At 43.5% G+C, this 26,982-nt stretch overlaps 1 protein-coding gene across 4 annotated transcripts in view; it reads left to right on the plus strand.

Moving 5' to 3' along the window:
- The first annotated feature begins 7,898 nt into the window (after positions 1-7,898).
- Positions 7,899-26,982, plus strand: part of SS18 (SS18 subunit of BAF chromatin remodeling complex) — a 54,594-nt gene continuing 35,510 nt past the window's right edge. The window contains exons 1-3 of one of the 4 annotated variants that reach the window (XM_006271950.3): positions 7,899-8,048; positions 9,489-9,565; positions 12,042-12,126. In XM_006271950.3, coding sequence (XP_006272012.1) covers positions 7,980-8,048; positions 9,489-9,565; positions 12,042-12,126 — 231 coding nt within the window. In that variant the 5' untranslated portion in view covers positions 7,899-7,979. Of the gene's footprint in view, positions 8,049-8,256; positions 8,566-9,488; positions 9,566-12,041; positions 12,127-26,982 lie in introns of those variants that run through there. The other 3 variants (XM_006271952.3, XM_006271953.3, XM_019487344.2) reach the window with 3 other exon arrangements.

Consider the following 26,982-nt stretch of genomic DNA (forward strand, 5'->3'; position numbering starts at 1 on the left):
GCGGGGCGGGGCAGGGCGGGGCGGGGCCCGGCCGTGGCCGCATCGGCCCCTCCCCTTGTCCCGGGGGTCCTGCTCACAGCACTGGGCGCGCGGCGGGCGTGGGCTGCGCGCCGCAGCCTCACGCGTGCGCCATCACTGAGCGTGTGCGCGCGTATAGGTATGCGTGTATATAGAATGCAGTCAGGTTGTAGCCGTGTCGGGCTAGAGGAAGAGGCAATTAGGACTCGTAGTAGAGATGATATCTTTTTTTAAAAATGAAATTAAAAAAATATTTTTTTTGCAAAAAGCTTGAAGGGCTAATAAAAGATATCATCTCTACTACAAGTCCTGATTGCCTTTATAGAATGCCATGTCGTCTGTTGATAGATGTGTCAGACATCTATATGGCATTGTGTTATGATGTGATAAATACACGAGTGTGTTTAGGTATTGCTGTGTATAGATGCATTCAGGTGGAGATGCTCAGAGACCCGTGTATGTTACAGGGGTGTTGGCTGCAGCCGTGTTGGTCTCAGGATGCAGCCAGACAAGATTCTTTGGGTCAATCCGATCTCTTTTATTAGACCAGCTCAAATTTGGTCCTACAAATTTGAGCTGGTCTAATAAAAGAGATCAGATTAACCCAAAGAACCTTGTCTGTAAGTATGTTAGAGATTTTAGATACAGGGCAGGCTTTCCCAAACTCTTTTCAAGTATAGTAATGCTAATAACACTGGGTATAATAAATCACATATTATCGTGTGTGTATATGTATGTATACAGACAAGGTTCCTTGGGTGAATTTGATATCTTTTATTAGACCAACCCAAATAGTTGGAGAATAGTTATTAAGCAAGCTTTCAAGTTCAAAAACCCTTCGTCAGGCTAAGGAAGCTTCAGCAGTTGGTGTGTGCTCTTCCTGGATGGAATGAAAAGTGAAGAAGCCAGGGGCTGGGCTGGGGAGTCAGTTGCCAGGAAGATTATAATGTATCAAAAATCCAATGTCTGTGTTTAGTCCATGATCTCCAGTATCCAGGAGGTTGATGAAATGGAGCTCATAGGCTCGTCTCTGGGAAGTGTTGTGTAAGTTTCCCTTGAGGATCAGGACTGAGAGATTGGAGAGAGAGTGGCCCTCCTGTGAGAAATGTGCCCCCACCGGTAATTGGGTGTTTCTGTCTTTGATGGATTTCCGGTGTGCGTTCATTCTGGTGCACAGTTGTTGTTTGGTCTCTCCTACGTATTTTCCATCAGGGCATTTAGTGCATTGGATGAGATGCACACACACACATACGTACATACATACACATATGTATAGATGTGTGTGTGTTTATACATACCTACAGTAGTGTAAGAGTGATGTATCTGAAATGGTCCAGAAATCATGCAAGGCAAGGATTTCTTAGGGTGGTATCTTTTATTGGACCAATGACAGATGATAGATACATATGTGTATCTATCATATATGTATAGATGTGTATGTATACACACACATCTATACATATGTATAGTTATATATTTTATCATATATCACATATGTATTATAGGATTAGTGTGTGTGTGTGTGTGTGTGTGTGTGTGTGTATATATATATATATATATATATAATGTATGGTATGTGTGACACACACACACACACTAATTTATTATTTATTTATATATATAAACCTCCAATAAGCATTTGGATTCACCGGATGCATATATATGTACGTATGTATGTATGTATATATGTATCCGGTGAATCCAAATGCTTCCAATTCCAAGATTATCTGAACATTTTAAATACATAAATCACATGGGACATAAAGGATCTTAAGGAGTGGAAAATAATAAATAAATGTTCCTCATAAAGACTGCTTTACCTTTGAAAGCTTAAGTCTATCTCAGCCATGTGGCTGGTCCAATAAGAGTTTATCATCCACAGAAATCCTGGCTTCTCACATAATTCCTGGACCATCACAGCTACCACATCACTCCACTACTACTAAATACACATTGGAGGTTTTAGTTACAGAGCAGATTTTCTCAAACTCTTTTCAAGTATAGTAATACTCATAAAGCATATTTGTAGGAGTTCAGTGTATTGTTGCTTTCCTTGCCACTCAGGTCCCATAGAAAAAAAACTGCACCACTGATGATAACACTGACAAAAACATTGAGGTGATTTATTTTTGTATTTCGTGCTCCTGTGTTTCATTGCATGTTTTCATTTAACAGCAAAAGAAATAATCTTGAAGATGTGCTAATGAAATACACAGTGACTCTGAGTTGGTACTATATATAGAAATTAAGTTTTATCACAAAAGAACATATGGTAAAAATGTCCATGATATTGCACTTCTGAGATTAGAAAAAGCAATGTAAAGGTAATATGAACAAAGGAAGTGAACTGAAAAGTAGAAAGCCAAAAGGATGCACATGTTAGAGTTAGAGTTAAACTGGGAAATCAAATCAGACTGAGAATGGGAGAAGGAAGAAGAGGGATCTGCAAAGGTGGTGTGGACTTCTGTGGCTGATGCTGTGTCTAGTACCATTACTACCTATCTGTAGGGATTGCTGACGGTCCTTTTTTCCCCTCAGGTAAGGACCAGGTTGGCTGATTTCTATTGTGATTCTTGGGAGGGCTCTGCTGCTTCAGTGCTATGCTTCCTGCGCTGCCCTCCAGCCAAACTTTTGGGGTTTCAATACAGTGTACTAGTTTGCAGTGAATGCTTTATGGGATGTCTCTCACATTATGCCTTATAATACATAACACCATAGTATGCTAAATTCAAATACAAGAAACAATAGCATGCTTGTTCCACTCTTATCCCATGATTATGTTTATCCTCTATTTTCAGCTATAGGTCTAAATTATGTTGGGCCACAAACCCCTGCAGGAAAGTCTCTTCACCACAATCCTATTGCCTTTCAGAGGAGCAGGCAAGTCACCAACATCTTTGCTATTTTTGCTACAGGAATGCTTGGTAGTAGATGGCATCCCTTATGTGTCTTTTCTGATTTGTTACTGACGCTCACAAGTGAAGTCACTGCACTGTAGTACTTTCCCTGTGTGTTGTGAAATAAAATGTTAATCTCTAGGAATTCTTATATAATGTTCAGCTCTAAGGAGGATTACATCAGACGTTCTTATGTTATTCTTTATTTATAGCATACATTCCTACTAGTTTGAGATTCCCTTTTGAAGAATAAAATCAGGACTCTGAAAGATTTTCTCTCTGCAATGGTGCTGTTTGCTCCCATTAATGCTGACTGTTCAACATGGCATGCATTTTTTATTCTAAATATTAACACTTGCAACTAACACGACAGATACTATAGTAAAAATTTAGCATCACAGGGATTTTTTCTGGTTTTGTTATAGTCTCCCTGGAAGACGATAGAGCCACCAATACCATTGTAATGTGCAATAGTATTTGGCTTGTTCATTTTATATCAGAACACATAGGTTCATATTTTAAGCATTGCTCTTTATTAATATTCTACACAAATGTCAAAGCAAAACATAAATGTCAAAATGGAAAGAACTAGGCAAAAAGAAACTAGCCAATGAATACAATAAATTCAAGACAACTTTCTACTCCTGATATAATCCCTTTTACCGTGTAAAAAGCACCAAAAGAGTTGCACCAAATCACAATCAAAGGGCATTTCCCCCCAGTCAGGTTGTGTTTCTTCATTGCGTATATTGTTAACAAACAAATGTTTAGAAACACAGTTTGGACTATGTTAAAAAACCCACCCCTTCAAATAGGCAGAACTCAAAGTGCTGGCCCTGCATTGCAACTGAATTCACTGACACAGCAAACAGTTCCAGGATCAGGCTTACAGCAGTCAGTGAAAACTTGGGGAGAAACTATGCCAAAATTAATCTTTCTTCTTTTTTGGATTTTCCTTCACAGCTATCAAATTTTGATTCCTGTCACTCCCTTAGAACTGGCTGCTGCTGTTTTGTGCTCATGCTGTTAATTTAAAATATTCTGTTTTCTTTTTTTCATGTCAAGATGAGAAAACAGTCTTACCTGGCAAGGGCTTCAAATACACTAACTTTTCTAAATTAACCAGAGCTAATAAACCCAAAGTATCAAAACAAGCTCTTAAAGATACTCTGCTTGCTTCTCACCCATCCAAGGTAAATGTACAATAAGCACTGCACATTGTCAGCAATATATCCAGGCTTTTACTGGGGAGTCATGATAAACACACAGTTTGTTAGAGTCCTTCTAAAGTTTATAATGGATATTGGAACCTTCTATCAAAAAGGTAAAAGCAGGTGGAGGCACCCTGAAACTTTCCCGTTTTTTATTTCTTTTTTGCCTGGCAGTTTTGAAAACGGTAGTGTTACAATGTCTAGCCAGCAACTCTGTGCCTGCTTGGTCATGAAGTAGATTTTTTCTTCATCCCTCTTCTTGCCTGGCTTTTCTAATTCAGATAATTTTGTTCAAATAAAGCTGACACAGAGACAGTGGACTTAGTCAAGAGCTAGGCAGCAGGATACATTTTTCAGTACTATTACAAGATCTCAGTAGGAAACAATCCATAGGTTTCTTCATATGTAAAGTGAAGAAAGATTTCTTCAAAAGTAAAGTAGTCTCAATTAAATGAGTTTTGGTCCTGTCCTGAAGGGGCTAAAATTCCTCACTTGCCATTAACTCAATCCCAATAGGTAGTTTTTTCAGGAGGTCATATGTACTATTCTGCCAAGGTTAGCTTCACAGACAATTTCTCCTTGCTATTTGTCATCTTGGAAATAGAGTAACGGACAGAAAAAAAAAGATGTGAAAACATCAAAATCCTTCATAACAATAAGGAGGCTATACTTTTCAAAGTGAGGTGAGCAGAGGTGGGAGAAACAACTGAATAAAATATACTCACGTTTTAAACTCTTGGTGGTGATCTAGATTTACACATCCAAATTACAATTAAATAATGCTAAGGTGGTAACTAACTCACACTAGAAAAGAAATGTGCAATTAAGGAGAAAATATGCCATATGTCCTTCAATATCTAGGCATATTGTAGTACATTAAGAAAGTCATAAAGAAGACACCCTGTTGTGGTTATGTGTTCTGAGACATGTGGCACATTTTCATTGTAGCTATTTATTTTCTTGCTTGTGTGATCTTGTGCTATTATTTAAATGTAGGCTTTGAGTGTGAATGTTCTTTTCTATGCTAAAACAGTCCTGCAGTATCTTGCCTATATTTTCATTGAGTTTAGTTACTGTTAATGAATATGGAATCCTTACAACTTTACATTATAATATGAAAACAAAAGATTGCTAAGGAAAGGATAATAATAATAGTACTGTAACTGTGTGAGGAAGGCAAAGGAGAGGAACTAGAGAGGTAAAGTTAATGCAGATAACATGGTGATAAGTAAAATATTAAATACAGTAAGTGAAACATCCTAGGCAAATGTGTAGTGAATCTTCTTGCACTATCCTACCTCCCTAGAATGACCTGGACTGAAAGGATTGGACCAAAGGCAATTCTAGTACAGCCAGCCAGCCAGATGAGCATCAGGTCAACTGAGGATACTAATTCAGAGGCCTGGCAAAGGAAATGCCATTCTGAGAGCAGAGAGAACCATAGCCGGCATGAAAGAAGTGAGGATATTGGGTGAATACAATAGTAACTTCCAACAGCACACAGACCCAGTAGCAGTGCAGTTGTAGTGTGGCATTGAGCATGTGCCAGGGCTCATAGCCTACTTGGGGTTTGGGAGGTAGTGGGTAGATCTAGGATTTTGAAAAGGGAGGTGCACATTGTGAGGTGCATCATCACATGTAACAACCCATGTTTTTCTTCAGGTAAAAAGAACCTACAAGTTTTACTAATATGCTAGGGGCCAAGGGCTGTGATATTGTTTGAGGTTGATGTAAAAACAAGTATAACTTCATTGGAATGAGTTAAAAAGAGTCTGCAGGGCTGTGCAATAGGAGCTACATTCCTAGGAGCAGCAAACAGACAGCAGTGTTGTAGAACAAAGGTGAGCTTCATGGGTAGATCAAGGCAATTCAAAGGAGAGAGGGTAGTTTAGCACCAATGGGATGAAGAATTTGGAAGGAATCAGGTGGATACGAATGAGCAATGAAATCAATTGACACCTTTAGCATTGCCAGATGAGAAACGCTGTTGCTACTGCCAGCCTGTTGGTTTTAAACTTTGGGTGGAGCCAGGAATCAAAGTGGGGGCCAGGGGTGGTGTGTGCAGCGAAATGTTGCCAGGTGTATGATAATTATCATATTTGTATGAGTTTCAACCCCTGTATGATGTACAATCAATAATAGTAAAAGTGTTCACCCTGCAACATGTATGATGGCAGACAAGGTTCTTTGGTTAAATCTGATATATTAGACCAACTCAAATAGTTGGAAAAATTCTTAGCAAGCTTTCAGTCACACACACCCTTTGTCAGAATGAGGAAGCATCTTCAGATGGTCTGGTCTCTTCCTGGATGTAGTGGTAAAGCAGCAAGAGGCCAGTACCTATGCAAGAAAGCCATTCAGTTGGTACCCGAAAGCTTGCTAAGAAGATTTTTTTCCAAGTATTTAAGTTGGTTTGGTAAAAGATACTGGATTTACCAAAAAAACCTTGTCTGACTGTGTCCCTAGACCAACACAGCAACAACCTGAACCCCCAAAACGTATGCTAATTTTTGAGACAGCTTATTGCTGCAGCATATGCAAAACCCAAGTCACTGTCAGGGAGTCTTAAATGACTTCTGGGTTTGTTTGTTTTTGTAATTATATTTATTTATTTATATAAAGTTATATATATATATAAATCCTCTATCCATTACTTCTGGATTTGCTTCTAGTACTTTTGTATTACTACTTGTCTCAAAATAAAGAAATGTTTCAACTTTGATGACCCAGTTCTCACTCACTCACTGCAGATAATATAGTGAGCAATATAAAGTAAATAAGAAGACTTATTTGCATCTTTTTCAGCATACCATAGTTTTTCAGCAAATAGAATAATTTTGAACTTCCAGTATGATAATTTCATATTTAGGACTTGGCAACGCTCATGCAGCTACATCACTGCACCTGCCTGGATCTGGCCCTGGAGACAGTGCAGGCTGAGTAAGGCAAGCCTGTAGTGTCTCAGCCAGAGCCTGAGGCAGCGCCTGGGTCTCCCACTGTCTCTAGCAAACAGGAGCTGACTTCAAAGAACGTGGCAGCTTGGCACGTTTCTCCTCTTTGGCACCAGCCTCCTGGACCCAGGGCAGCCACCTGTGGCATGGCTGGAGAATGGGCATCTCTGCCGCAGACGGGGGAGGGAGCTGGAAGAGCAGGGGATGGAGCAGCAGCTGGCGCCAGTGAAGGGCAGGTTTGTGGGGCAGATGCCTCCTGCCCTCTCCCGCGTGGCACAGAACTGAAGCCCACGCGCGTCACAGACGCGTGAGGCTGAGGTTCGCTGGGAGCCCGGCGTGGGCTCTGCGCATGCGCCATCGGGCTCGGGCTCTGAGCAGTCAAAGGAGCGCGGAGCTGCGAGCGCGCCAGCAGGCCCCGCCCCCGCGTGCTCCCTGCCTGGGTGCAACCAAGTCGGAGGGAGGGGGGAGACATCGCGCCTTCCCTTGTCACATGAACATCCTGCCCCCCCCGGGCCGTACCACTTGCCGCCTACTCTGAGCCGGACGAGCGTCGGGTAGGAACGTACCACGTCCCAAGAGGAGAAGAGAGGCGAGGAGAGGAAATGGATCCACCAAAATAACGCACTTAAAAGCCGGCCTTCGGTACCCGCCTACCCCCGCGCGTAGCGGAGGAGCTGTGGCTTCGGGGCCTCCTCATAGGCTGCTTGCAGGGCGCGGAGGAGAGGCGTTACACTGCCGGGGTGTGCACTCACCCCCCTCCTTCGGGATGCGAATGGTGCGGCCCGACAGCCCGCCCCTCCCCCCGCTTGCCGTGGCGCTGAGCTCATGGGCCGGAGCTGCCGCCTCCCCCACCCCGCCCCCATCCGCCGGGCCTGGGGCCGCAGCTGCCCGCGGGGCCCGACATGTCGGTGGCGTTCGCGGCCCCGAGGCAGCGGGGGAAGGGCGAGATCACCCCAGCCGCCATCCAGAAGGTGAGGCGCGGTCGGGCGCTGCCCCCGGGGGCCCGCGGGTGGGCGGAGGTGGGCATAGCCGGGGCTCGGCCCGCGCCGCCCCGCCCCGCACTTTCCCGGCCTTTGTGCCGAGGGATAGGCTGTCCCGTCCGCCCGGCCCTGCCTCCGCTCCCCCCGGCGGGAAGGAGAGCCGCGCAGCTTCCCCGGCGGGCGGCTCAATGGGTACCGCGGCCCCTCTCCTCCGGGAACGTGTCCACTCCTTCTTTTGGGCATCTGGCTTCAAGCGTCGGCTTCCGCAGCACGCGGGGGCAGCAAGTTCGGCTCTCCAGGGACAGGCTGGGTGGAAAAAAAACTTAGTGTTTGTTTTTTGAACGGAAGACCTGCTGCTTTTGTGTTGTGGCCCCTCGTTCCTGCGTGAGGAGCCGTGTTTGCACGCCTCCTGCGCTAAGGTGGCGTGCCCCATGGCGCTGCAACGTCCTGCTTGAGAGTCATTGGTGCAAAACTTCCAGCAGTAGCCAAGCGCCTAATGAGCTCCATGGTATTGCCACCTCTCTTTGCCTTTCAGGGTAAATTTCAAGTTCAGTGGGAGGAGAAATTTTCTCCTGGAGATGCGTGTGGCTGGCTGTTATGACTTTCATTATTTTGGAGGGGTGCAAGTTGTAGCCGTATTGGTTTAAAGACATAGGCAGACAAGGTTTCTGTGGGCACATCTGATATCTTTTATTAGACCAACTGAAATAGTTGAAAAAAATGTTTCTTAGCAAGCTTCCGGGTTTAAACACCCGTCATCAGGCTGAGGAAGCACCTGCAGTTGGTGTGCACTCATTGAGAAACTTGTAAGAGTCCTTTTTGTGGATAAGTAGGAGCTGTGCTATTTCATGACAATAGCTTCTGACTAAAACATTAATACATGCGAACTCACAATCCCAAAGGCATATACAGTCTGGTAGAAAAATCATACCAGTTATGCCAACTATTAATAAAATGCTTCATAATTTCTGATTTTGTTTTTCAAAAGCACTTCGTGTTGAGGGCTACTTGTAAGTAAGTTTTTTAACTTTTTTTTTGCCTATATGTGTTGTTGTTCTTAAATCAACATTGCTTTCTAGTAGGGAAGAGGACTTTTTTTTTTTTTCATAGAGTTTCCAAAACAAGCATCTGAGCAAAGATCAAATGTGGAGTCTTTTGAAACATTAAAATAAGAAGACAATAGATGCTCAAATAGAAAATCTTTGGCAACTGTAACTTTAGTAGTGACTTGACACACAGCCCTAAAAATGGAAAGTGGGGAGAGAAGGATAAGAGGAGGGGAAAGTTCTACAGATGCAGTAGCAGACCCCTTTTATAAAAGCACTTTTTGAACAGTCATGTTGGTTAGGAAGTGGAAGTCAGTATCGCTTTTTCAGTTCCTTTTCAAAGAGTGTTTAAACTTATTCCATGTTTATGTTTTTGTTATTTCAGATGTTGGATGAAAATAACCATCTCATCCAGTGTATAATGGACTATCAGAATAAAGGGAAGACCTCAGAGTGCTCTCAGTAAGATGTTAATCTGACTGTATTTTTGTAATTAGTAAAATCAACGATGTAACTAAACTCCAGTGTGCTCACATCTTCCCATGAGAGAATTGTGCCAACTAGTTTGTAAAAACATTCCTAATGATGCTGTGTTCTTGATTTTTTTTTTTTAAATTTAGCTTATTAATATTTATTTTTTCTTTTTCAAAGCGACAGAAGTTCTATTTTAATTTGATTAGCATATGTTAGATGGAATAAAATGTGTAGAACCAAAAATATATAGATTCTTGCATATGTTTCAGTGTCTTAATCATATCTTGAAGAGAAGGGTTAGATTACTTGAAAAAATTGGGAAGAAACAAGAGTATGGAAGAGGAAACTTGAAATGGATCCAAAACTTTTACGCCCAACCAAATGTGACCTCTTCTTGCTATAAATGAATGCATAATGACAAGCCTGTTTTTGGCCAAGAAGAGTTGGTTATATTTCCATTTGGAATTAGTTAATTAATGTTAAGAAAGTACCAACACAAACCCCTTCATCTTAACTTTCTGCATTTACTTTGTGCTGCTTTCAAATGCTGCTTGATTGGAGAGTGACACTCAAACAACTCCTTCCTGCTGCTGTTGCTCGTTCTTTGAGTGCTGCCCCACTAAAAGATCGTGCTTGTATCTCTGCACATAAGGTTAACAGTAGTATTAGCAGGAATTTGGTGCTTTTAATTTTCAGTGTTTTAGGTTACTAGGGAAGCAGCATTTGTAGATTCATAGATTATAGTCTCGCAAGGGACCCAGTGGATCATCGTGTCTGACCCCCTGCCCCTGGCAGGAAAGAGGACCTAGGTCAGATGACCCCTGCCAGGTGATTGTTAAGCCTCCTCTTTAAGACCTCCAAGTTAGGTGACAGCACAACCTCTCTTGGAAGCCCATTCCAGACTCTGGCCACCCTTATTGTAAAAAATGTCTTCCTAATGTCTAACCTAAATCTACTCTCCGCTAGTTTGCACCTATTATTCCTGTTACTCCCTGAGGCGCTCTGGTAAACAACGCATTCCCAATTCCCTGCTGTCCTCTCCTGATAAATTTATAGGCGGCCACAAGGTCACCCCTCAGCCGTCTTTTGTATAGCCTGAAGAGATCCAGGTCTCTCAACAGAGCACTGAGGCATAATAGGACTTTGGTTGGATTTGCATTTTATAAGCTAAATGCGTGCATGCAGTAGCTGAAAATATCTCTACCAGATATTAATAGGTATATTTAATAATTCTCCCTGGTGTTCTCTGCACAGTCTTGTTTATGGGTTTCAGTAATTATAATGTTGGCTGGGTACTTAGCTTTAAATCACCTTTTCTTGCTTTCTGTTTGCCAGGGAAGGTGGGAATTTACAATAATCTTCAGTGGTTTATTGTCTCTCCTACTGCTGCTTAATTTTTGGCAGCCTAGATGCCTGGTCTGTGTTTCTTGGTTCCTTTTGCTCCTGAACTATAATCTAGATTCCAGGACCCTTAGTCACTTATTGCCTGGTTCTGTAGAAGTGTGTCAGAATCATGTATTATAACCCTATAAATTCTCTTCTATTTTGTGAAAAATACAAAGCAGGAGGTATTAAAGGCGGGGCTAGGGGGAGAGAAGTTCTAGAGAGAGAAAACAAAACAATGTTAGTTGTACCACGTGCAGCCATTTTGCAACAAAAAGATGCATTTTGTGGAAAGTGATTTTTGATAACCAAATTGCCCCAATTGGAATCACAAAGTCCATGTGGCTCCAAGTGTGAGTACTGTTTGCACACCTAAGTCACTGTTTCAGGCTCTTTGTAACCTTTAAATAGAGGCTTAAAAACTTGACTGCATGAACAATTATTGCTGATGGCAAGAGCCAGAGTGTAGAGCACTTCAGCAGCAACAGGGGGTAAATTGTGGCAAATCCTGATCATTTGCATATGATATCCCTGATCCTGATTTGCATGTAGGTATCATTTCTTGCTGCTGAGGCATGCAAATAAGAGAGAAATGAGTTCTATGCTAAGTAGTACCCATGCGTGTGTCTCCAGAGCATATGCCAGTATTGTGCTGAGGTATACTGTGCCTGACGGAGCTACCCTGTGTGAAGGAGGCTCACTATGTCTTCACACAGCACTGTAGATACCCAGTGGGTCAAGCGGTAACAATGCATATGCGTTTTTATGCAGCTTAGCTTCCTTTACTTACCTGGAGCAGAGACTTAAATGTAATCTTCCTCTGTTTCTGTTGTGCTAGAAGAATGCATAGAACATGTACAGGCATAACCTTTTTCTGAATTGTCAAAACATAGGTTAGTGGCAGAGATGGAAATGTGGAAAATGGGCGATTTCATAAAATAATTCCCAGGATCTTTTGAACCTTGATGGGAGTAGTGGAGTTACCATATAGTATCTACTGTATATGTAAACTTGGAGAACGTGAATGAAAAAGTTGTTGTCTCTTAGCTCCTTTTAAACCTGTCATGCTTTGTTTTGATAGGTATCAGCAGATGTTGCATACGAATTTGGTCTACCTAGCCACTATAGCAGACTCCAATCAAAATATGCAGTCTCTACTACCAGCAGTGAGTACCTTTTGCAGTAATATTAGAACTGAGACAGTCATCCATATGGAATTTTGATAGTATGAGAAAACAACAGGAGACTACACAAATTTTTGGATAAGGGAATCTCTTCATGTAGGTCCTTGGAGCCAGTAGCTCTCACTGCACAGCTTTTTTTTCCCCTATGTTTCTCTCTCAAGCCAAGTTAAAACTAGTCCTGTGGTTTAAAAATAGCATGCAGATGCCTTTGGCCTGACACAATGGAAAGCTCTCACCTCCTGAACTAAGGGTGTCCTTGGTGTGAAACTGTTCCACTGCTGCAGGTTTAGCCAGCTCCTGTAACAGTTTTCTGTCTTCTATATATGTGTGCTGAGTTGGGAGAAGTCATGGCCACAGAGTGACATTATGGCAACCTCAGTTGGCAAAAATTAATTTGGCCTCTAACTGGCTCTTGCGTAATTTCTGCATCATCAGTTTATGGCACTGTATTATGATAAAGAAGTCAAAGATAATTTGCACGGGCTCACCTTTGAGTTCTTGTTTGATCTTCAGTGCTTCAGTTTTAAAATCTTGATGTTGATTTGAAACTGGTTTTTAGTTGGAACTTTTGCGAATAGATATTCTTGCAACTCTCCTTAGGATATAAATTACCATCACCACCCCTTTTTTTATTTTCATAACCTGGTCATTTAGTGACTGTTGCTGTAATGTATGGGAAAGCAAAGAGAATGGTGAGGGATAATAGCTTCCACCTCTTTGCTTCCCTTGGTAACTTTATGTATAACAACATAGACCCAAACAAAAAAGTCTGTAATGTTGAATAACTCTAGGAAGTTCCTTATTTTTGGTAATGTAAGTTGAAATTTAACCAGCTGCTTCAACATGCTCTTTTTGACTTCTATGACAAGAGGTTATCACATCAGTTTTTAAACTAAAATTCTGGTGTCTCTGGAGAGCTCTGCTCTTATCAGGGGTGGAGCATTCTTTCACTGAGTACCTAGAGTAGTGGCTCTCAACTTCATTAGACTTGAGGCATCCTGCCAAAAATGTCAACTCCTATTTTTCACTAAGAAAGTGGTTTTTCTGTTGTGGGCCACACAGATTACAGGAGGTCAGAATGTATTTAGCACAATGGAGTCTTATTTGAAATATTTGGGTTTATCTTGTGAAATATGTTTGGACACCTAATAATGCTAACATTGCATAGCATCCTTGAAAGGATCTTAAGGCACCCTAGATTGCTACAGCACCCTGGTTAAGAATTGCCAACCAAAAGGACTATAGGAACATGGTCTTCTGTCCAAAGAAATCTACTTATTGGTGCTCTTTTTGAGCATTGCATAATATGCAATTAATTTATTTACCTCCTTTATTGTTTAGGTCTTCTGTAATTTATATCCTGGTCCTGATCATAAGTAGAGAGGAGTTTCATCTTGCTCTGGTCATTAGTGGGCAGTTCTTTATTTGCAGTTAAATCTGGAGGCAGTTCCTACTCAAGAAAAACAGTATTGGGATAAGATGAGTTTGAGCTGTGGTTCTCAAGTTATATAGGAAATCTTCCAGGAAATGTCAATTTCTTGCTAGTATCTTCTTTTTCTTCCCTACATTTATAAATAAGCTACATGCAGTATCTTATTAGCCTTTTTTCTTTTTGGGTTTTTTTTTTTTTTTTTTTTTAAATGAATTGCAACTCATGGTGTGGCTTTAAAGAAAAAAAAATGAAGCGGGCAGTTGTGTCCAAATGTGTGACATTCTGGCCAAATTTTCAAGTATCTGATTTATGTGGTAACTTGATCAGAGGATAGAAAATAGTTCACTGCATACTTAAAATCAGTGTTGAACACACAGTACTGTTTTTTCACACGTACAACATGTCCCTATATGTAGTATGCACTTTGTTTTTTGAGGGAATCTGACAGGAGGGGAAGAAAAAAGGTTCTTTATATGTAGTAAGTGAGTAGTACAGGGTTAGGTAATTATTTGGGCTGGAGGGCCACTTAAGGAGCTTTGGTGAGCTGTTGCCAGGATTGGAGATCCTCTCTGGGCCAGTCTGCTCTGCATACACCATTGGGGGTACCAGATTAAGTAGGTGGGGTCTCTACCAAGACTGGCCAGGACCCCTGTGGGCAAGGCACACTTGACTGGGCAGATGAGATGGGGCCACGGGCAGACAGTGACAGTGCAGAGCCAGGGCCTGGGGCAGAGCTGTGATCAACTCCATACATGTCTCTGCCTTTGGAACCAGTGACTGTCATAGAGCTGTACAAGGAACAAATTAGAGCCCTGCTCTGGGCCTGGCCTTGTGCTATCATTGCCCCACAGTCCTGGCCCCTACTGCCCATCTTGCTTTCAGGCACCGCACCCGGCGGCCCCAGCCCATCCTCCTGGCCGAGTGTGCCCTGCCCAGGTCAGTTTCCAGAAAGACACCGCCCACCTGCTCCATCCAGCACTCCCAGCTGTGGGTGCAGGGTGGATGGACTGGGGTGTACAGGCAGTGGGGCCGGATCTGGCGGTGGAGATGCTGGCACTGGCAGTCAGGCAGAGTGAGCTGCTGCTGCTGCAGGGGCTGCCATGCCGCCTCTGCTCCATGGCACAACTGGGGCGGCAGGACTGGCCTTGCATGTCATGGCCCAGGCTGCCCCCTGTGCCTAGGTTAGGTGGGGCCAAGGGACTTGCTGTGGGCTGCATCTTGCCCACCCCTGGAATAGTAGCAGATAGGGAGCCATACCCGCTGCAAGCCCTGCACACTGGCCTGCAGTAACCCAGTGTGCTGGGTCCAGGGCTGCACACTGAGTCTGACCCTGTGTACTGGCTCTAAAGCCACATGCCAGATTGGACTGAGTTGGGGACTGCCCACTAGGTCCAGGGCCATGTGTCAGGTTGGACCCAGTGCTCCAGGGCTGTGTTCAGGGCCATGTTGTCTGGCTCTGGGGATTAATTTTTCTCACACAAAATGCACATTTTATTTATTTATTTTTCCTTTTTTTTAAACCAGTTGGATTTGCAAGACTTATTTTTCACTCTCCTTCATAGAGTAGAACCAAGATACTAACAGAACTAGGTGCCTAATCCCATATAAAGATGGTGGCTAGCGAAGTACCTCGGGGTATACAGAACTAGCCAATAGCTGCCTGGGAATCCAGTGATTCTCTGTAGCTTTGACTTCAAATTGTATTGGTTCTCTGAATAGCATTGTGGGATTGTTGATGAGTTCCAGCTGATTGGAGAAGCAGTAACTTGTATAAAAACTGCAGCACACAGCTGAGCAAGTTGTTCTTAATTCAGTGATTCACTGTGAACAGTCTCAATACCAGTCATCTGGCTTTTACTCTATTACTACTTGTTATCCTTGCTGCGAACTGACAATGGCTGCCTAAATTTGCTTAGTTTGAAATGTGACTAAGATTTGGGGGCTACAAGTCAGTGATTCGGTACTGTAATTAACTGTTACATTATCTGATGCAGTAACACCAATAATTTAACTTGGTTTATTTTTCTTAAGAATTAAGCTACCACAGGCATAGCAGTTCTAGAATATTGTTCAAGCAGTTAACCATCTGACCAATGGTGATGCTCAAATCTGGTTATCTAATGCCAGATAAAAGCCTTTGTCTTCACATTTTTGGTAAGGACAAATTCCTTTCATGAACTATGTCCCCCACTGGCCAGGGACATGGGGCATTGCCCCTGCTCACTAGTGTATGATGCACAATTTATTGGACTTATAGAAGAAGCATTCAGCTGCTTGTACAGGTTTCACTCGCTTTATGCTGTACATGCATTCCTGGAAAACGGTGCTTAACCCAAATTCACATAAAGGGAATCCACTTTACAATGTAACAAATAGGGATACATTCCAAGACCTTGACTGTACTGACCCCCAGACCCACTTCTACCAGTTTTACAAGACAATTTTGGTACTCGCCAGCAGCAGACAGACAGTACATGAACACACAGTGGTAGTGATGAATGTTTAGTTGGTATGAACAGAGGGTGGTGAAGGCTTTCTAATTTTGTCTCCAGTGTTAGTGAAATTCTCTTGCGCTTCATTGATGGAGCAGGGAGAGGGGTAGGAGATAAGCTAGTGGGACGCTTAGAAGCCATCATAGGGATTGCAACTACAGAAACACATCACCGACGATGAGTGTGGAGCAGAGATTCACACAGGAGACTATATTTTGGTATGCATCATTCCCAGAACACACTGCACAAATCAGCTGATTGGGCTTCCACCATGCTGATTGCATAAGAGTGAATTTACCTCTGATATAATGAATGTTTGGTATAAAAAGGGTTATTGGATAAGAGCGAACTTGCACATACAGAACCCACAAAGAGGGAAACCTGTATACTTCTTGCTCTGAAGAGCATGAATAAAAGAGCTAAAGCTTCCTTTCCATATTTTAAAATGAAAATAAGTTTTTGTGTGTATAGGGTAACAAGACTGTTTCTTCACATGAAACAGTAGGATGGTGGACAGGTGGAGCTACTCTTCTCTCTCTCTTCCCCCCCTTCCCTCTCCACACACACACACTTATCTGTTGGTGTGTAAGATAAAGGAAAGGTGTGTTCCTGTAATGGGGCTTGAAGTGAATGAGGTGTGAGTAACACTCACTTAGATGGGTTACAGAGACCTGTATGGTGGCATCCTTTTGGGTCTCATGAGCCAGATGAGTGATGCGAGGCCAGTCCACAGGCTGGATTGGGCCCCACACTGCCCCTGTGCCTGCTGGGATTGGGCCCCATACCTGATTTAATGCCCAGGGTTGTGGTCTACAGGGAGTACCATGGGCTGCATGACACAGTGTTGAGGGCTGGATCTGGCCTGCATGCCAGGGGTTGAGCACTCTCCAGTAGAATAATTGGAACCCTCCCCTATTATGTTTGCATGCATAACATAACATGCTGAATCACTTATTACATAATAATTATTTCTGTAGTGCGAGGACTTCCGTTTCCGTAGACCAGCAAGGGAGGTGTGGAAAAAGAAACATATCTAGGCAAAGGACTACTGTGGACTGTCTTCTCCAATAGAAGCATTCAGTGCAGTGGTTCACAACTTCCTTTAATGTCAAGGCAATAACATTCCATAATTTTTCAATTTGGCACCTGGTTGAGAACCACTATTGTGCCGCCTCCACTTCCCTCAGCGGTTGGTTCTCAACCACGGTTCTGCCTATATTAAGGTTTTCTGATAACCCTAAAGCAGGCAGGAGCAGAGGTTTTGTGCCCATGTGCCCTGGAGGAGGGGAGGGCTGCATGTGCATGTGTGTACATGTGCACACGTTTGGTATGGGAGGGTGGGAAAGAGGGTGGTTTTAACCTGCTGTGTGTGTCCCTGCACTTAGCTTCTCTGGCTGAGCAGTGCAGACAGCTGCTCCAGGACAGTGGGATGATGCTGTCTGAACAGTCTAAAGGGCTGCTGCAGCTCACCCTGCCCCTTCTGGAGGATTAGTGCAAAGGGCTATGGCCAGAATGTATGCTGTTGCCAGAGCCCTACCTTGTCCAACCCTGCCTTCTCCTGGAAATGGGGTGCGAGACAGTCCCACATGCCCCGAACACCTCTGTTTGTGGGAGGGGCATATGGGAACAGACTGGGAAGGACAGCAGGAAGAGCACAGGCTCTGACTAGTTGAGGACCACTGCCTTAGTGCAGTCAGAACAGTACTGTTCAGTTGACCTTTGGACTCTGATGTCTTTCACCTGGATAGATACAGGTTTTCTCTACTTTTGGGACTCCACAGAATGTGGTAGGGTAAGGGGGATCTGTCCTGGATCAAGTGAGAGAAGGTCACCAGAAAAGGGACCACGTGGACTGTGAGGACAAATCTGGGTCAGAAATAGGAACCCATTTTTCTGAGGCAAGAGGGTCAGATAGAAGTTTGACAGGAGGAGAAGCAGGGGTGGGACAAGTGGTGCTGAACTAACCCAGTTTAATTGTAGCAATTATATATTGGTGAAGTGGGGATAGAATTGCAGTTTGGAATAGGCAGAGACTGTCATGGGTCCCTAATGAGGGGTAAAGGGGAATTTTGGTATACGTTGAATGTGGAAAATATTTTTTAAAATATTTAGAAATAGGGGTACACACCACCCTGGCCTCAGTGCTTATATATTGCCTCCCTGACCCTTTTTCTAGTTTTTCTTTTTAGACTCTGCTTTCTGCAGAGACTGCCATGTCTTATACTTGTATAGCACCTGTATTACAAAATGTGTCAAAAATGCATTTTTCCTGCTCCCATCCTTTTTGTGTTCAGAGCTACTTGGCAAAAAAATTGCAAAAGATAACAGTCCAGTTTAAAACAATCTGAGAACACTTTTTTTTTTTTATTTAATTTTTTTTTACTATCTGTTTCTCAAACTTCTTTTGTGGATTAGTTCTGAAATCAAACTACAGGATTTCATCTCAGTTGGGTATTGAGTGTTTTTGTTTTTCAAACTGTGCCCAGGAGGTAATTATGTCTACAGAACTTTTCCTTTTTATACAGTGAAATTTCAATGAATATGTAGAGCATTTCACTTCAGTGTATGTTTCAAAAATCTGAAATGTGCTTTCTTTCTCACTTTTAAAACTGCCCAATTTTTATCTTCTATTAGCTGTCTCACTTTTAAGAGTTTGGGTTGCTTTAGTGTTTTGCATGTGACTTGATTCATTATAGTTATTTGGGTTTCCAAAACATCGCAAAAATCTCTTTCTTTTCTGTATCACACAGTGAACAATTGAGAATGGTATTGTGAGAGACTTAACTCTTGAAAAAATGCTTCTTGGAGGGCCCACTGTATTTCAGTGTAATATGTCTGATGAAGCCTGGGCGTGCTGCCTGGAGAAGGATGGCAGGACAGGGTCTCTGCTTTCAGAAACAGTGCAAAAGAGTGGCTGGTTTGTTTAAGAACTTGGATAGTCATAACCTTCAGAAGCAAATGGGGATCTGAAGTCACTGATTCAAGAAGTAAAACTACTGAACACTACAAGCAGCATCTCACTAAGAAAATGCTTTATAGGCAAATAATTTATTAGACAAAAAAACCCCAACCCTGTGGAAGCCAGATAAGTGTACAGGCTCTTGTAGGTAATGGTGGTTTTTGTTCTTAAAAAGAAAGGGAAAAAAAAGGTTCTGTCACCTATGAAAGTAATAATCATACCCTGTAATATAGTATTCATATAGCATTTTTCTAGGCAATGGGATATCCTGTCTGCAGGACAGGCTTCATTTTCAGCTTTGTAGACGCCTTGAATGGAATGCATTGCTATGTAGAACCAGGAATGATGAATAAATTCTACTCTGGGCATTTTCCATACTTTAATGCATAGAATTTTCAATAAGAAGAATTTGACTGGGACATAAATATTAATACCACTGCTTTGCCAAAAGCATGGAGGTGGGGGCTGGCAGGAAATCTCCAGTTAATAAATTATTATCTTTTAATCGCTAGGTAGATGTAATAAATTATAAAGAATTGAATCTTAGATGGCATCCAGTTCTGACCATGTTTAAGTGGGGAGATCTGATGCTTTGAGGTAGCACATCACACCGTACATTGTGGATGGGGTCTTTCCCATGATCAGTGTGAAACAGTCAGCAGCTTTAAACCCCATGCTTTATTCTCTGAGGTGTAGGGTTGGCAACATTTTCTGGTGGAGGGCTGGAGTGACCGAGCACAAGTCAAAGGTAGGCAGTAGAGATGCACCAATACATCGGTCTGATATCAGATTGGTACTGATATAAAGAAAATTGGCTGTATTGGAAATTGGCCCAATGAGGCCGATAATTTGGCCAATAAATGCCCGTGTGTGCACGTGGCTGCAGCACAGCACTCCAGCAGTGAGGAGCACAGCCGGGCAACATGGAGAGCTGCTTCCAGCTGGCAAGTCCATTGTGGTGGAAGTAGAGGGGGGAGGGAAGGGGTGTGGGGGGGCAGATCAACCCTCCCTCTCTTCCCCCCCGCCCCTGCGGTGAGGGAGGGGACAGGGGTAGGTGCTGCCCAGGCGGGGTGTGGGACAAATCCACAGTTTGTTGGGGCTGGGGGAGCTCCTGAAGCTGTGCACATCTCAGGAGGGCATGATGGGTTATGTGCCCGTGGATTTGCCCAGGGCAGTACACATGGGCTGCAGCTGTAGGCTGGAGCCAGGGCTGCACCGGGCTCTACTTGCCGGGTTCTGGCCACGGCCGGTCAACGGGCTGCAGGTTGCAGACCCCTGTCGTATGTAGTTTAAAACTAAATGGAAAAAGTACACTAAATCCCTAGCAGGGTACTACCCTATCAGAGGCTCTATCATTTAAAGACTTTGTTAAGCAACTGTCTCTTATTAAGGCAGACAGGGTTCCTTGGGTGAATTTGATATCTTTTATTAGACCAATAACCACTGTCTCTTATTAATTCATTTTACAAATACCTGAGAATAGGGGGTAAAGAGATGGTTCTTGGCTGCTCCACTCACCAAAAGAATACTGTCATCCAGTCTGTTAGAAGGCAGGCCAGGATTTCCAAGGGTAGGTACTTGTGCTTTCTCTTTTCCAGAGCTTTTCAAGAGCAGTTTAAATAGCCATTGTTAAAAAAAGCAAGTTATGTACGAAGCTCTTGGAAGAGTTTAGTCAAGAAAAGTGAAAAAACAAACAAAAAAGTGTGCTAGCAGAAAAAAATAGAACTCGCAAAAATGAGTACACATTTTAAAAAGGAAAGGAAAGGGGTTGAAATGTCCTTGCATGCTATGGTGGGTGATTGTTTTTATATGAGTATAAAGTCCAAGAAGCAGTTTTGGAATATGCAGAGACAGATGTTGCAAATGCTTTGGGAATAAATGGTGCTGATTTAGATTTAATGCTTGTCAGTATAAGAAATAGGATGGGGTATAGCATCAGGATCACTCAAAGAATGTAGCATAGTTTCTGCTGTGTTTTGAACAAGCTACATGTATGGGAACAGCCCTACTTGGAGAAATTACACTAGTTGAGCTGTATGCTCATGAATTGCTGTTGTACAATACAGAAAGTATCCAGATGGTATGCATTCAAGAACTGAGAAAAGTTAACTTTGGTAGGTTCTTAAATTATCTCCCCTTCCTCTCTCTTTTTTTTTTTTGCTTGCACTATCCAGTCCAGACCCCAATAAATAGGGAATGGAGAGACAAGTTTTATGTCAACTGTCTGCTGTAACTTATCCTTAGAGACTAAAAGCTTGAGAATTCTGGGACATCCAAGCTTGGTAGCATGAACATTTCTTTAGAGCAGATAGTCAAATTTGTGGAAGAATAGAAATGCTGTTATGTATTGTTGGCCCCAACAGCGTGTTGAAGTGACTATATTAAAAGACTGTATTCATGTTCAGCAACATGATGGGTAAGAGCCTTCTGGTGAGAGACCACCTTTAAGACCTTTTAGTATTGCTTACTAACTAGTTTCTAGATATGACTAGAACCACCAACCCTTTAGTCATCAGAATACCATCCTATATATATAGTCTAGTCATATTGTATCTTGTGTATCCATGATGACTGGTTGTACTTGTTCTGAAGCCAGCATGTCATCCCGCTTAGTCAGTTTTCTGTATATCATAGGCTTTAGACCATATGTGATCTTTGGCCTTACAAAAAGTGCTATAAGCACTATAATTTTCTGTGACTTCATTCTGTTTAAATGTGTCCACATTTAATGGAGTGTTTTCCAAAAGAGGACATACCCTTTTTAAACAGCTGGGTCAATTCTGTTGCTGAGCATCAGGGGAAAATGTTTCGGCCAAAAGCACAGCAAATACTCTTATCTGCAGACTAACTGAATCTGGGAGCACTGAAGAACTGAAAACTTATGAAGGCAACCCCCCCCCGCCCCCCCCCAAAATCCCTATTGTTTTTATTTAATGGCCCCATTGGAGTTGACCATTTGTGTCTGATTTTTTGTACTGCGCTTACACCAATTGTATGCTGGCATGTTTGTGCTGGGACTAGTGCAGACACACTGGTGTAGCAGTGGAGAATTCTACCCACTATGTATTTTTAAAACGCAAACCTTCGGCAATAAGAGTCTGCAGTACTCCTGATCTTCATGTGTACCACTTTCCTAATTTGTCCATTCTTCAAGGAGGGCTTGTCTGCACTAGGAGGTTAGCATATTACTGTTTGTGATATATAGTGATTAACAGTTATTTTGTATTGCTTCCTCCTGTGGCCACTCTTGGTGTGTGCTAAGCAGAGCATTTTGCCTCTCTCCTTGTGCTCAGCAAGAGGATTCACAAGGGAAAGTTAGTCCAGAGCATCTAGTGCGCTGTAAATTAAGTCTAATTGACACCTAATGTCCCTGTGTAGATAAGACCTTATTTACACTAATTGCTCAGATTATTCTGGACTGCTCACTTAAAGGCAGCTTCTCCATTTTAGCAAATCTATTTGAAACCTTTTAGTCGTATGCAGTATCTAAACTTTCTTAAAATACATTTTCCTGGTGATGCACTTTTACATATTATCTGTGTCAGGGCTGTTTAACCTCTAAGCAGTTGGGTCGCACACCACCTGGCCTGTTGTAGTGGGTGTTCTATACTGTGGGGGGCTGCACACAGGAGGCCGCAGACTGCACACTTTTTGCATGGGCACCCCTCCCTCCACCCCCCTGCACTGCATTCCTCACCTTCGGCTCCCCTGCTGCACCATGCAGCATGCACACTACAGGCTGCTGGCTCTTGCGTGGCTGCACTGCCCTGCCCCACAGAGCAGGGGTATGCAACAGAGCTTGGAGGAGGGAAGGAGAGCCCAGAGCCCTTGGCTGCTACTACAGCCAGAGCAATACGGACGGTGGGAGCTTGGGGGCCATATATTTATCCCCCCTGTGTTAATCGGAGCCAGCTCAGATCTATGTTGTGCATCTATGCAGATGCATCTATCCCAGGACATCCTCCTAGTGGAGATCCAACCTTATTGCTGGTTCTTCAAATAAGGGAAAAAATATTGTGTAGGTTAAAGGACTCTTTCAGGCATAACTGCATCTGTGTTAAGACCTTTGCTAACATACTGGATAGTAAGTGTGGATCCCCTCCCCTTCCTAAATGTCACGGCTGTGCCACCAAAACTTCTCAATGTAAACTGGACTGTAAACTTGGCTTTGAAATGCTGGGAAATCTCAAGCTACAGTTATAGATCAGAAGTTCTCTGTGGGTACATCTACACATGCACAGTTACTGTGAAGTAACCAAAAATTACTGTGTAGTACAGGTGCACGTCTACATGTGTGTCCGTGATGCACAGTAACTATGGCAACTTATGCCGACTTGTTACTCTGCATTAAGGCACGTATAGATGCCTTACTGTGTAGTAATCCTGTGTGTATGGACTGATTTGCGACTAACCTTAGTCCCAAATCAGTCCACACACAGTGTTACTGCGCTGTAACACCTGCATGTGTAGACACTGGCATAAAAACCACTTGCTGTGCAGTAAATGCACGTGTAGATTTCCCTGTGTCTTGTAACTTGAACAATTGTTTTTAAAACCAGAGGTGTTATTATTTAAAAAGTTCTCTGATTTGGAGACACTCCAACTGACTTCTCCCAACTAAATATTCAGGGAGGACACCTTCAGTTTGCAAGAATAGCAGTGAACTATCCAATTTACATAACTGTCATGGAGCACCCACAAACCTGTCCAACTTTGATTCCTTAGTGGTCCTCATGTTACCTCTGAAGTGTATTCTTGCCAGTAGCAATAAAAGTATTTGAAAGTCTAAGTATCCAATATAAATTCAATTTAAAATGTTTGTAGTGAGGCCAGCAGATTAGAGTTTGAATTATAATCATAAACCAGTTGCTATCCTGATTTCATACTTTTTATCATCAAAAGGACTATTTGCTATGCAAACATTAAAAAGTGTTCTAGGATTAAAATCCGACAGATTGTTAAAATGATTTTAATGAAGAAAAATTTACCATGTAAATGTTAAACATTTTGTCCAAGTACTAAATCAAAGTTCTTTTGTTATCAGAAAATATTAATATGAAAGCAGGCGGGAAATTGGTTGTCATTTTTCCTTTGGAGTTTTTGGCTGCCAAGGTCACAAATGATATTTTCAGTAAAAAGATTCTCAATAGCAAGATTGTATGTTATGTTTCTAATTTAAACTTAATTTATAGACACATTCATGTCATAAATGTGTCTCACTATATGTAGAGGTCACATTCTGAACTAATGGGTGGGTTTTTTTCCTTGAAACTTTTTTAAAAGTTTTGCTTTACTTTAAGAGTAGCAGAATAGAGAGAACTCTGCTTACACAGATCTCACTTTTTTCAATTCGTGGAAGTTTACTTGTTTGCGTGTTTTCTTTTCCACTCTGACACCTTAGTACAGCGGTTCTCAACCTTAGAATCGAGGCACCCTGCCAAAACTTTTCAGAATTTAGTGTCACCTCTTTTTAAAAACTAAAATATTATATAATATTATATTATAGTGTTATTAATATTGAGCTTTGGGGATGTAAAGGACAGGGTCTGCTGACCCCAGCCAGCAAGGACAAGATCCGGGGCTGCACATCCAATGTGCGAGTGCTGAGAGGGTGGCAGAGGCAGGGGTTTGGCAAAAAGATAAATAAGGCCATAGATGGGAGAGGGGCAGGCCATTGGGGTGCTACTGCTGCTACAGCCAAGTGGAAGTTCTCTGTGCGCCTCTTGCGGAGCCAGATTGGAAAGTGTGTGACAGGAGCACATGGTCTTCCTGCAGCCTTTCCTGGTCTGACCCTGCATGCCGTTTCCAGGAGACAGAGGCATGCAGGACAGATGGAATTGTCCTGCATGCCTCTGTTTCCAGGAGGCACATCAGAGCTGAACTGAGAACAAGCTGTAGCAGAAAGGCATACCTTCCTGCATTGCATTATGCAGGCAAGTGCACTGTTTCTGTTGTACTCCTTCCCAGTTCCGCTCCAGTGTATCTCTGGAAAATCATGGTGCGTGGTAGTTTGCTCCAATTGCTTGTTTCCAAGTGGCAGCCTGAAATAAATATTGCTGCCACCAGCCAGAATTGCCCTTTGCACTCCATTTTCAGGAGGGATGTTGGAGCTAACCTGGGAGGAACATCAAGAGAAGCAGTGCAGCTGCTTGCATAATAAGCAAGCAGGCACGCCTTTCTGCCACAACCATTTTTCAGTTTGGCTCCAGTGTATCTTTTCAAGAGGTGTGTGGGGCAGTTTGGCCCTGTGGTGGCCACACAACCATCATGGTGTCCCTGGGAGGTTCTCGTGGCACCTGAGTTTTGATCCACAGTCATTGCAAGTGCCATGCAGGTGGCCTTGCCTATCAACAGAAGGTATGCTGTTATGGCAGGGGTGGACAAAATATGGCCCATGGGCTGGATTTGGCCGGCAGCAGGTCTTTGTCTGGCCCATGGTAGGTCCCTCAGTCCCCTGGCCCAGACGCAGTACAGCCATGGCAAGCCCTGCCACCCCCTGGGCATGCAGCAGGGCTGGGGTGGCTCTGTAGCTGGTCTACCTTTCTAGGCAGCCTGGGTGGGCAGGTGGCTCCTTCTAGCTGCTGCCGCCACTGGCCCCAGCCCACAGTACTGGTGAGGACCCACACTCACAGCTTGGACCCTGCATGTTCCGCACCTGCTCCGGTCTCACTTGCCCAGGCTCAGCAGCAGTGGTGGGGAACAAGAGCTGATGCTCAGTGCCTGGGGGTAAAGTGGCCCCTCCCCCTTCCACTGCTGGCAGTTCCCTGCTGCAGCCACCCAGAGCCTGCACTGGGCGGCCCTGCATTTATGGTGCTGTCAGCACTGCCTCCAGGCTGCCCAGAGCAGATGCTGGGCAGCCCCACATGGGCTCTGTGCAGCTGCAACAGGGAACTGCTGGCACTGGGAGGGAGAGGGAGTGCTTTCCTCTTGTGCTGAGCAGCAGCTTTTTTCCTATTGCTGCCACTGCTGAGCCTGGGCAGGCAAGCCTGGAGCAGGTGTGGAGCATGCGGGGTCAGGGCTGTGTGCATTGGTCCCTGCTGGTACCATGGCAGCAGCAGCCAGAAGGGGCCACCTGGGCTGCCTAGAAAGGAAGTCTAGCTGTGTAGTTGCCCCAGCCCTGCTGTATGTCCAGGGGGTGGCAGTGCAGACCAGGTGCTGGATGGGCCCAGTTGGGGCTGTGCATGGGGTTAGGGGGCAGGATTTCCAGTTCCAAGATGGCAACTAGGGGGTGGGGCACCTGTCAAGGGATGAGGCCCTTGCAGTTCTCGACAGCTTGTCAAAACTCATTAAGTGGCCCTCCTGCTGAATTAATTGCCTTCCCTGGCCTCATGAAGCACCCTATAGTAGTTTTAAGTTAAATGAGTTGTAGCAGAGCTGGTAAAAGAACATTTGTAGGCTGATGGTTTCTTGTAGTGGAATTCTACTCTTTTGTAGTTTTCCTTCTTCTTTGTATCAGAATCTGGCTTGTGTCTTGAAGAAACACCTCAAATGCGGTTTGGAAAATTGGTAGGCAGGGTTCTTTGATATCTTTTATTAAACCAACTGAGTAGTTCAGGGGTGGGAAATGATTTTGGGCGGAGGTCCACTCACAGAGTTTTGACAAGCTGTCAAGGGCCACATGGGTAGCCCTGCCCCTTGACAGGTGCCCCGCCCCCCTAGTTGCCATTTTGGGACCAGAAGTCCTACCCTCTAGCCCCCAGCCTTTGCCACCAGAAGTCCCTCCCCTTGCCCCCGCAAGTACTCCTTTCAGCAAAGGGTTTTGCCATCTCGGAACCAAAAAAATACTAAATTGCGTTCTAAAAATCAAACAACTCAAACATTCATTAATTTGATTTCAAAAAAAATTTTTGTCCCGATTTACCTGTGCTTGTGTATTGTACACAGAGGTGATTGTACAATAGCTTAAAATGAAGCCTTACTCTTTTAAACCGTGGGGGGCATGGGGTGTAGGTATA

The sequence above is a fragment of the Alligator mississippiensis genome, chromosome 3, assembly GCF_030867095.1.
Source record: "Alligator mississippiensis isolate rAllMis1 chromosome 3, rAllMis1, whole genome shotgun sequence".
Classification (NCBI taxonomy): domain Eukaryota; kingdom Metazoa; phylum Chordata; order Crocodylia; family Alligatoridae; genus Alligator; species Alligator mississippiensis.